This window comes from Solanum tuberosum, unplaced genomic scaffold (genome assembly GCF_000226075.1).
Source record: "Solanum tuberosum cultivar DM 1-3 516 R44 unplaced genomic scaffold, SolTub_3.0 scf00351, whole genome shotgun sequence".
NCBI classification, from domain to species: Eukaryota; Viridiplantae; Streptophyta; class Magnoliopsida; order Solanales; family Solanaceae; genus Solanum; species Solanum tuberosum.
The window spans coordinates 299,103-311,497 of NW_006239276.1; the positions used below are offsets into that span (position 1 = coordinate 299,103).

At 34.5% G+C, this 12,395-nt stretch overlaps 1 protein-coding gene across 1 annotated transcript; it reads right to left on the minus strand.

The window, feature by feature from the left end:
- Positions 1–7,259: 7,259 nt before the first annotated feature.
- On the minus strand, positions 7,260–12,143 carry LOC102604680 (carboxyl-terminal-processing peptidase 3, chloroplastic). Its single transcript, XM_006361322.2, has 12 exons — positions 11,803–12,143; positions 11,636–11,717; positions 11,109–11,239; positions 10,944–11,030; positions 10,575–10,653; positions 9,593–9,681; positions 8,946–8,978; positions 8,676–8,795; positions 8,481–8,567; positions 8,232–8,381; positions 8,003–8,110; positions 7,260–7,708 (listed from the first exon to the last, which is right to left on the minus strand). The coding sequence occupies exons 1-12, from the start codon at positions 12,076–12,078 to the stop codon at positions 7,460–7,462; spliced, it is 1,491 nt and encodes a 496-aa protein (XP_006361384.1). The 5' UTR covers positions 12,079–12,143; the 3' UTR covers positions 7,260–7,459.
- Between the last annotated feature and the right edge of the window lie 252 nt (positions 12,144–12,395).

A 12,395-nucleotide genomic window follows, 5' to 3' on the forward strand; every position in this document is an offset into this window, starting at 1 on the left:
AAATTGTTGGTAAAGTTGTAGTGGCTGAAACTGATGAATTTTCCAGCACACAAAGTGCTGAAAATTACTCTTGTTCAACGTTACTATCGTAGAGGATTTGGGTAGGCTGCTGCCTATTCCAATCCCAAGTGCTTTCCTCGTCAAAAGTAATATCCCTTTTGATAACATACATTTTGGTCAATGGATTAAACAATTTATATGCTTTGGAAGACCCAATTACACCAGGAAAAAAACAGTTTTCATCTTTGTCATCAAGTTTCTTCTTCCTTTCATCCGGGGCATGAGCATATGCAATGTATCCAAAGATTCTAAATGATCTATGGTTGACTTTTTCCCATTCCATGCCTCCTGCGGTGTCATATTTTCAACAAAAAAAGTTGGGCTTCTATTTAAATTATGAACACTCCAATTTACGGACTCTGGCGAAAAAGTCTTTGGAATGCTTCCTCTCACTAACTAACTTCTCACCACGTTGAGGATGGTTCTGTTATTCCTTTCTGTTACACCATTCTATTGTGGTGAATACACATTTGTAAGCTCTCTTCGAATGCCATTCTCTACATAGAACACTTCAAATTCTTTTGAATAATATTCGCCACCACGATCAGTTCGGAAAGCCTTAATAGTTTTCCATGCTTCATTTTCCACTCTAACTTTGAAGCTTTTAAATGTTGAAAAAACCTCAGATTTTTCTTGCAAAAAATAAACCCAAGTTTTTCTTGAAAAATCATCGGTAAAAGTGACTAAATACCATTTACCTCCATTGGACATTAGGTTTATCGGGACACAAAGATCTGAATGCACCAGCTCTAAGACATCATTTCTTTCCATGACTTTTCTTTGGGAAATTGAGAGCGAGGTTGTTTACCAATAACATATTCTTCATAGATTTTTGAAGGTGTAGTGATTTGAGGAAGACCCGTGACCATGATTTTCTGTTGGAGTGTCTTCAAGCCTCCAAAACTCAAGTGACCATAATGGAAATGCCACAGCCATGAGGGATTCCTTACTTCAACCATCAAACAAGATTGAACACTATCAATCTTTAGCGGAAATAATCTGTTAGAGCTCATTTGAACTATTGCAATAGCTCCTCTCATAGGATCATAAATTTCACACTCGCCCTTGTTAATAGTGATGACGTATCCATTTTCTTGAAACTGACCAACACTAAGTAAATTACATTTTAAGTCAGGAACATACAATACATCAGAGATTGTCTCCACAAAACAATTCTTGATTTTAATCTGCATATCACCTTTGCCCATCACTTCTACAGTTGAACATTCACCAAAGGCCACAGTAGAACGCAATTTTTCATTAAGAGATGAAAAAGAAAATTTACTTCAGCTCATGTGGTTACTGCATCCAGCATCTACATACCAAATATCATATTCGTATTTTGTTCCATCGTGGACAACCATTAACAAAGTTTCTACTTCCTTCTTTTCAACAAAATTGCAAAATTGACACTTTCTTCTTTTTCTTTGTCATTAGGCAGTTTAGTGTAACAATATGATGTATAATGACCAAATTTGTGATATCTATAACACTCTACCTTGGATTTGTCATAGTCGCGACCTCTGCCCTGAGATTGATCATTGTTGGCTTTGAAATTCTTGTTGAAATCTCTGCCTCCACGAACTCCTCTTCCTCTTCCTCGGCCTCTACCTCTACCTCTACCTCTATAGTTGATGGACCGCATGAAATTTTCCATTAACATGCTTCAATGATCGTAGTGACCATCAAAGCGTGGAATGAATGCTTGCACAAAATTATTTTCAGTAGCCATTGGATAATGTGAAAAAAAATTGTTTGCCTCACTTGTTTTCAATCTCACGAAATCTGGCTCGGATACCACTGTTATACTCTTAAGAAGAAAATAAGAAATACGTAAAAGAAGAAGACAATGGCTGGAAAAACTCCCTCTTTCATTCAGAATCTTCAAGCCTATATATATATATATAGGCAAATATTTAACATAATACTTCCACTTAAATAGGACACGTATCAGTCCACAATGAGCATAATTAAACTACTCCTAAAAATAGAACACATAACTCCTAAAAGAAACATAACACGTTACCACTAAAATAGAAAATATGTGGACTGACTCAACTTAAATTAAACAACTCACAATCTTCATAAAGACTAGGTCAACTGGCAAGCTAAAAGAAGTTCCTACAAGAAGGTCATTTTACCTTGGCAATGAGCACACACCCCGGCTATTTATATTTGAGAATTCATTGGTAAAATGTTAAGAGTTGCTGCAATCTAATGAAATATTCAGGAAGTTGAGCATTAAGAAAGCTATAACTCGTTCAATCGGTAAATCCAATCATTTCATAGTCTTGCCAACCCCAATTAAGCAGGAAATGACATCATATGTCCCTTAATTTTTTTAAAGTTGCTTCTTATATTTCTTCCCCATTTTGAAAAACTTTGCAAATGTTGACTCAAAGACAGATGACCCTTTCTATCTCTTAACTCTTCTTCCTCCTCCTTTAATGTCTACATTTTCAATCAACTAAACTGTAAATCCTCATCTCTTTCTATTGAATTCCTCAAGAATATTGATGCTGAAAACTCAAGTTAAAGTCTAAAAGGCAGGATTCATATTTTTATAACTTTAGTCATATGCTAATATACATTTGTTTATCATGTGAATTATGTTAACTTTCTTCATAATAATAATTCTTAATGTAAACAATTATTCTTTTTTCATCTCTAGAATTCTCCATAACAGGTTAGAAGGTCTGCTACCTAGCCTTATCTCAAAAAATCAGTCTGGTATTGTTAAAGGAGTAGCATTACTAAGAAATTCTATTAGCACAATAGATTATTACTGATATCAGAAAGAGAGACATTCCTGTCAATGTTGTAATAAAGCTTGATATGGCAAAAACATATGATAGACTGTACTGAACTTTCTTGTTTTAAAGTTCTGGAGAAACTGGGATTTCATAACCAAGTAGTAGACAAGATTTGAAGATTAATTGCTAATAATTGGTATTCATTTCTTATAACTGGTCGAGTACAATATTATTTTTATTCTACTAGAGCTGTTAAGGAGACCCCCGATACCCTACATTGTTCATATTGTCCGCTGAAGTATTGATTAGAGCTCTGAATGCCCTCATAACAGCCCAAAAATTTCTAATTGAAGGCTTGAATCATTCTCTGAATGCGTATAGGCCTAACTCGTTGATTTCTAAATAGGTGTTAAGATTAATTCTTAAGTGTGGGAAATGTATTGGATGTGAATTTAGGTCATAAGGAACATCTAGCACAACATTGGGTTCAAAGATTCCTTACTGATTAAGTTTTGGTATAACATTTTACTTAGGTCAACTTCAAACGATCATATCTCTCCGATTATGAAGAATTATGTTATCAATGACCTATCAAATTAAAGGCCTATGGGTCTTCTTTCTAACACCGTTGATCGTTCGTCAATCAGAGACCAAAGTAAAAGGTTATGATTTATTTACCAGAGATGCTCCAACCTGGCTGATTGGTCCATGAGAAGGTCCATATCAGGAGATGAAGTGGACCTCACTGTCCTTTTTAATAAAAAAATTTCTTCTAGCTCCGTGACACGGAGCCAATGCAGATCTGGGCAAAAAATTCACAGGTTTGTATTTTTTAGGCTATTTTGTCCTAAAAATCGGAGTTATCTAACTGCCCCTAAACGTGTAGGAAATAAGTTTTTCATTAAACCCTCTCATTCACTCCTAAATTTCTACGCTCAAGAAACACCAAGCCTAGGGTTCATCATTGTGAAAACAGTGGGAAGAATGAGCCACGCGGATGAGAATGAAATGTGGATGGTTATTCCAATATAGAGGACGAGTCAATGGGACAAGGTGTAGCCGAAACTATTCCCCTACCGCCAATTGTAGGAAATGCCATGTTCCATTTCACAAGTATTATGTTATACCTCCAAATAAAATGACACTTCGACGGGTTAGCAAGTGAGATGCCAACCGCCACATCCTGATCTTTCGTAAAACAAGTCAATCCTTCAATATAACCAACATCAGCCATGAATCAATACGACTGAGGTTATTCTGCTTTCTTTTATAGGGAAAGCCACGACATGGCTTGAGGAGTTTCCACAAGGCTCTGTCACTACATGGAACGAGCTAACGAATGCGTTCCTTGAAAGAGTTTTCCACCCTCACGAATGCTTTAATTGAGGGATGAGATCAATAACTTTCATCGACTATCGGGTGAACCGATTCATGAGGTGTGGTTAAGATATAAAAAGGTCACCTAGTGTTCCAACCATGTGATGTCTAACGGAGTCTTGTATAAAATTTCTATTGGTCCTTGGATTCAATCAACAAGGCCTTGGAAAACAACTTAGCATGAATCCAACAATTTAAAATACTCATTTTTAGTGCAATTTTGAAGTAATCACGGAACAGATCGTTATAGCATCAATCACTTCTTGAATACCCCACAATTTTCATTGACAAAAACTATAATATTTGAATGAAATTATAATTTGAAATCTTTGACTTATGAACATTGTAATGGATGAATGATCCTCACATTCTCTGCAAATCCTATCGTTCTTTAAATCAAAGCATTTTCAGAAAAAAACTTTCAGACAAGATAAAATTATTGAGGTTGTTTTTAAGCACAAAACAAAAAAAAGAAAAAAAAAAAGAGAGAAAGATCAATGTTAAGAAAAAAGTGCAAGTTAAAATGTAGACAAAAAGTTTCTGCACTAACTGCCAAAGTAGAACTTGAAGAGCGATCTTTTAAAATTATAGTATGTTTGTTTTTTAAAAATGGGGCAGCAAAAAGAATGATTGAAATATCTCTCAATGAATTGAAATGACTTTCAATGATTTTATTAAGCATTGAGGAGCTTTAAATAACCAACATAAAAACATAATCCGCATAATTTGAAATTTGAAACAACCTAAAATATCTCAACAATTCAAACAACCCAATTAAAATTCAAAACTCAAATTCATCTTAAACTAAACAACTTATTTTATTAAAAGTTACTGCAGTAACTAAATGATAACTTCAACAGTCCTCATTTGCTATAATTATTGCAATTGAAAAAAATGTTCCTCCTCAATTTTGCTTTGGTAGTTGATGCTGAATTCTTTTCATTGTTTTGAACTTGCAATTTTTTTTTCTTTTGATTTTGTTCTTCAAAAACACCTTCCATGACATCGTCTTGTTTTTTTAGAAGTTTTTTTGAAAGTGCATTTAATCTTAACTTTTGTAGGATTTGTAAAATATTGTTGTAAAAGTTCTCTTCCTTCACAGCATCACATATCACATAAATTTCAAAATATATTTTCATTCTCACAGACCAAAATTTGATAGTTTTTGCCTGTGAAAATTTTTGGGGAATCCAAAGAGAGACTGTTGCTTGCCATTATTTTTGGTTAAAAATTAGTTTAGAAAATCCTATGCGGTGAAAAAAGCACGGGTTAAAAATAGTAGCCCGGATGGGTTAAAATGAATTGAAAAATAGCCCTTGCGGGTTAAAAGTAGTATGATAGTTTTTTGAAAGATTTCACAGATCCCATAAGATCAATGAAGCTCTGATACTACTTTTAGTGTTTTTTTAAAAATGGGGCAACAAAAAGAATGATTGAAGTATCTCTCACTGGATTGAAATGTCTTTCAATAACTTCCAATGATTTAATTGAGCATTGAATGACTTTAAATAGCCAACATATAAAACATAATCTGCATAATTTGAAATTTAAAATAACTTAAAATATCTCAACAATTCAAATAACATAACAAAAATTCAAAATTCAAATTTATCTTAAACTAAACAACTTATTTTTATTAAAAGTTATTGCAGTAACTAAAAGCAAACTTCAACATAGTAACTAAAGAAAATAGAGACAGATCAAATTATCTCTGAGTTATTGTAGTAAATTTTAAACATGATAAGTTGCTCGTTCTAAGATGAATTTGAAATTTAAATTTCTATTAGATTTTATTTAGTTTGTTAAGATATTTAAGTTTTCAATTTTAAATTATGCATTTTTTTTATTTCAAGTTGGTTATTAATAAAAGCCCTCCTATCTGCAAACCATTTTTGTTGTACCACCACTAACAACAACATACCTAGTGTAATCCCAGAAGTGAGGTTTGAAAAATGTGAGACGTACGCAGACCTTACCCAACCATTATAGGGGTTAAGAGGTTGTTTCGGATAGACGCTCGACTCAAAAAGAAACTTATTCATTGAAGAGTTGCATTTAGAAAAATAGATAACAAAATTATGAGATACAATGAAAATGAAGCAAAATATAGTAAAAACACATAGGTGAATAGAAAACTACGTGATCATTAAATATTACCTACTAATAAATATAAAAGGCTATGAGACAACCCCCTGCCCCTCCCACCTAACCAGAGACCACATCTCAGCTACCTATTAATTAGCCTTCTACCGTAATCCTCGATCTCCATACCTTCCTATCTAGGCCATATCCTCAATAAGCTGAAGTTGTGTCATGTTTTGTCTAATCACCTCCGCTACTTTGTTTCGGCCTACCTCTACCTCTCTCAATTCCTACTACAATTAACCTCTCACACCTCCTAACTAGTGCATTCCCGCACCCAGTGGTGGAGCCATAATTTTCATCAAGGGTGTCCATACTTTAGGAAAAGTAAAAAAATAAACCTTGATGGTGAGATTATAAAGATTGGAATGTCACTTTTGTTCTCTAAAAAACTAATCTAAACAAAACGCCTTAGTTTGGGCTCGAACCTAGGCCCTTGAGGCGATTTTTTCTCTTAAAAAATGAAACTAAAAAAAAATAAACAAAACACCTTTGTCTGGGTTCAAACCCCAGCCCTTGAAGCAACTTTGAATAGGCTTAACTATTGAGCTATCTTTCTTTAGTATGTCAAGATTGTTCAACAATTTATATATATCCAAAACTATTGATATTTAACATATATACTCGCAAAAAAAATTTCGACGAAGGTTGTTCATCTGACAACCCATGCTAAGGTGTAGCTCAGCCCCTGCCCGCACCATTTTTGCTGCACCACCTTTAAAAAATCCAACAATTGTATTGGCAGTGATGGAGAAACAAAGTGGGTTTAAGATGGGTGCCACAAACCTTAAGTTGACATTTAAATCGGAAATTACCATCAAATTACACACCTTAGGGTCGGATTTGAGGATATTTATGAGACTCACTGAGCCACTAAGGTATATTTTAAGAGAAAGACCGCTTGGCCATATTGCCAAAATGATACTATAAAATAAATTAGACCTTTCTTTGATTATATATGAGCTGTTGTATTATATATTGTACTTGCACCTTGAGTTTTTTTTTCCTTTCTGAACTCTCACTACACCATACTTAATGAATATTTGTATTACCTTTTCTTATATACAATATATATAATTCATATTCATAAACAACTTGTACCATTTTGAATCTCCTATGCTAACTAGTCAAGAAGCAGAACCCTTTGATTCTTGAATATCCAATTCATGTTCAGCAACCATGATGCAAGAATCAGCCTCCAAAGATGATGAGGATGTTTTCCTTTCCTTAAAGGTGTCTTTGGCTGAATTAAGCATCTCAACTGTACACTGAACATCAGGTGTTATTCCCACTTGATCGATGTCATGAAGTGCTGGAGACAAATACTTGGCTACTGTAACAAATAGAGCCGATCCATCGTGCAACTGTGTAACACTCTGCATCAAACACAATTCGATATTGTAAAAGATGAGACTTATAAGCAAAACAGAGAGGGAAATTTTTATCGAGCAAATGTGATACAACACAAGAATGCAAGTTTAAGGGAAAAGGAACTCAAAAGCTTTCGACTATGTTCACTTTCCATCTAGGAGATTAATATAATTATAATTTTGACTGCAATGAGACATGTTATGGAAGCGTCAAATCCATCAGAAAGTTAAACAGGCTAGTGGGTAACTTTTATATATAGACTGAGAAGGGTTAGCATCCGTCCAAAGTTCAAGCCAAACCTGTATCTTTCCTTTCCCGAAAGTCTTATGCCCGACAAGGATTGCACGACCATTATCATGGAGTGCCCCGGCCAGAATCTCACTAGCACTTGCACTTCCCTCATTCACCTGTTAATAGGGAATCAAAGGCATAAATATTATATCCCTCAGTTCCAATAAATTTGTCTAGTAATAAATACTATGTTGAAGAAAATTATGATATAGTATGAAAAGGATGTCTTAAACTAACAAGGACGACAAGTGGATCGTGTGTTACAGCATGTCCATTGACCATGCTAATTGGTGCCATGTTTCCATCCCTATCAACAGTGTTCACAAGTGTCTCATCGCCATCTAGCCATATCTGGGCAACATCTAACCCAGCCGTAACGAGACCTCCCTGCATAATTTATAAGACAGACACTTGAGATGACAAAGGGTGAATAGATTAAGTATGAGAGTACACAAGTCAAAGAAACGGGGTTTAAAAGGAACTTACAGGATTATTCCGAAGATCTAATATATATGATTGCACACCCTGATTTTCCATATCCTGAATTGTGTTTTCCATTTCCATAGCAGCAGACTGTTACATCAAAAACATACAAGTCTTTACTCAATATATGCAAGGGAATTCATTTTGTTTGTCATTTGACGATGAAGGAAAGTCAATGATCTATGACTCGTTAACTACCTGAGAGAAGCTTGACAACTTTACATATCCAGTTTTCAAGAGACGACCATCAGGCATTTTATGAGGGATGATGGCACTGGATACTGGTGAAAGCTTAATCACTTCGCGAGGTAGTTTAACCTTAAAAAATAAAATATGTTAACAAAAATAATTAGAAAGTCAATATATTTTTAATTTAGATAACAGGAAATAGCTAGGTGCATGTACTTGAGAAAACATTCACCAAAAAAAATAATAAGCTATTGTCATTTCTTCTTGCACACATCATACCTCTTGATAACTGGATACTCCTGCACCATTACCCTGGTCACGAGAAGAGCAGAAAAAAGTGATAACTTAGAGTTAGAAAGAGCATTCAATTCAATTGAAAGATAGAGAAATTTTCTACAATATGCCTATCAAGATGAAACAATTATTTTTGTTTGAGAAGCAGCGCGACCATAAGTACTATTCCTGACCAAAGAGGTTGAAAAATTAAGAGAATACACTACTAAAAAATCATTATTTTCCTACTAAAATAATCTATTGAAAAATGTTCTGTGGCTATTTCCATAGATATTTTGATGGAATTGGTTGGAAAAGAAAATAAGTAATGTTTTCATATGGAAAAAAATTAGTTTCTCACTATTTTAGTGAGAATTTGTTCCCACCATGCATTTTCCGAATGAGTTGGTTCGGAGGGTAATCAGTGTGAAAATCATGTTCTATAGCACAAATTTTCCACAGATTTGCGGTGGAAAAAAAACATTATTTCTATTAGTGAAGGACACATAATATGTAAAAGAATCACGCAGAAAAGGTGGTTGTACAGATTATTTCTGATGAGGTGGTTGTGGATGAAATAAGATTGTTTACATAAATTATTGTTCAGTTGTAAAGGAGTTTCAGTTGGCTCAACGAAAAGGGGACAAGCTTACTCTGTGAACTTTGACTGTAACAGTTGTACCAGCACGGCCCCTCAGTTTTTGAGCTGCTGTTTCACTGTCAACTCCATCAAGCCTCTCACCTGAAGAAATCAAGCAAAATTCAAGCTCTAATCAAGCTGTTTTATGTGGTTTCTGTTTAAAGGACACAGAGGAGTGCACTGTTCAATGATCGTGGTTTTTAGTCTCGTTTATAAAGTGATTTACGACATTGATACTCACTAACAGAAGTTTTGGAGTTGCCTTTCAGGGAACAGGTTCACCATCAAGAAAGGCTTTCACTGCTTTATTGGAAGTGGTTCTATGTTCTATACAAGTATGTATGTCTGAGTGCCCCTGAGCAAGCGTTGTACAAGAACATAAACAACGTGTACCAACAAGATTATATTGAGTAACTGCCGGTATATAAGTCTAAACACTTCTCTGAATTCGTTCAACAATTCACAACTTCTCTCAATAGATTACTCCGAATGAAGAAAACAGTAAGTAGCAGACTGAGAATTTACTCCATCGAACTAAAGTTAGATATAGAACTAGTAACATGAATTAGTATAGAACTGGTCAGATACATTATTTCATATTGAAACCTATAGACATTTGAAAAGGAGATAATGTAACATATAGGATATGGACCATTCTGACACTTTGGACTATTGAACGAATGATTATGCATTCTGTGCTTAAGATTGTTAAACTTCACTATTCGACTTGATGCGCTGAGAGTGATGAAAACGGATTTTCGGGGTAATGGAGTAGGAAAACTCAATTATCCACAGGATGGAAGATATTGAACTTTCCGAAGAAAGCTTATAAACAGGACAACAATGCTTCTGCATTCTTCAAACCAACTGCATTTAGGAAAACTCTATTATCCACAGGATGGAAGACCAAGATTTTGAACTTTAGTCAACATCTGTAAGCCATTAGCTAGCTAAGTTCTGCTGATATAAAACTAGTTTGACTAATAAGTAATTACCATTTATCTCAAGCAATTCATCTCCTTCATGAATGCCAGCACGTGCAGCTGGGCTATTCTCCACACAGGACAAAACAACCTGAAATCAATTGTACGTATGATGCAAAAGTTAAATGAAAATTGTTTCCTAGTTTAGACATTCAGGAGTTGATATATTCTGAATATAGAAACTGTCCTAATAAAGATACCAAACTGTCATTGCTGAAAATATTTAAACTGCACTGTTAAAAACTGATATTTACACCTCAAGAAGCATTTTTATAAGGAAGTAATGTAAGATATACACAAACAAAATCTATTTATGAATAAGAAACCTATACTTTAGGGAATAAAATAAAATAGCAAGTTCATTGGATCATTGTTACTAACCAGGTGGCCTGTATTTGGTTGAACACTGACAAAGAGTCCAACACCTTGTAAATTTCCATCACTTCCTATTCTAAAACTTTGGTACTCCTGTAGAAAATAATGTTACTGTATATGTAATAAAAATATGCAGTTAAGTGTTGTTAATCATACAAGAAAGATTTGCACCTTAGGACTAATAATGCGTGTATAGGGATCTCCAAGCGTAGATAGCATTCCCCTTACTTTGCTATAGGCAGCATCTTCTGACCTCAATGGAAACATTTCTACCATGGTTTGTTGCAGTTTCAAATCCCAATCTGTGAGATAGATATGTTTCCATAAACAGTTAGGTTGCTAGCTGATACAATTTAACAGTATGTTTAGGAAATTTGATAAAAACAAAGTTAAAAGGAGGTTGTATCTCACAAAGTTGCTGTTTCGGCAGTAGGAGTTTGGTGGTTCTAAATCTTAAGACAGAAAGAGAAAAATATTGCAAAATATGCTTCCTTTTTTTTTAAAAAAAGTTCGAACCCACAACTTTAGCATGAAAAGCATTTCCATAGCCTCTTCCTTAGCATTGAGCCGTCAATCAGGGGTTCACAAGTTAATATACATGCATGTTTTTTAATACAAATATATGGTCTACACAAAAGCTATTGGGTTTGTTCGAACCCCCCTTAGCTCCGACCCTGTGTTTTGGTAAATGATTTTACCTTGATGATTGAAAGTTGGATCTACGAATGTCTCTCTAATCAAACTCCAAGCCTCAATTAAGGTCCTCTGAACTGTGTTTACCTATGAAAAATTCAATACGCAGGTTTAACTTCTTTTCAGTGTTTTATAAAACAAACAAAAAAATAAAATAAAATCGATTAGATACCTCAGGTGTGTGAGAGACGGGGAATGCTACAGTTAAAGAGTGAGCGAAAGCTGGAGAATAAGAGGAGAAGGACAAAGCAGTAGCAGCAGCTAATCCAATAACTCCTTTCCCTATCCATTTCATCAAATTTTGATCATTCTCTCCCAGCTTTTTCATAGGAAGCTCCTTTCTCCCACAAGCAACCCCTCTTTTATGTGTTATGGATGGAAATCTATAGCAAAATAATGATTTAGAGATTGATGATCCAGCATTAATATTTGAGCACAAAGTTTCCATCTTTAATTTCACGATCAATGTACATCACTAATACTACTAATAAATAATACTCCGACTAATAGTAGGAAGAAACTGCCGTGTTGGGGTTCTCAATGGGGTCTACATGAATCTATCAGTTTTGTGGTCGTTAACTTAGTTGCGTAACTGAGTATCTCTCTACCAATTCATCTTCACCTCACAACTGGACCAATAACTCTTTTTTATTATGTTCAACAATTATTCAACCCATACTAACTATACTCAGTTTAATTATTAAGATTTTTTTTTATTAATTTATATAACCCTTGTGTCCAAATACATACTTATTTATTTTCTCC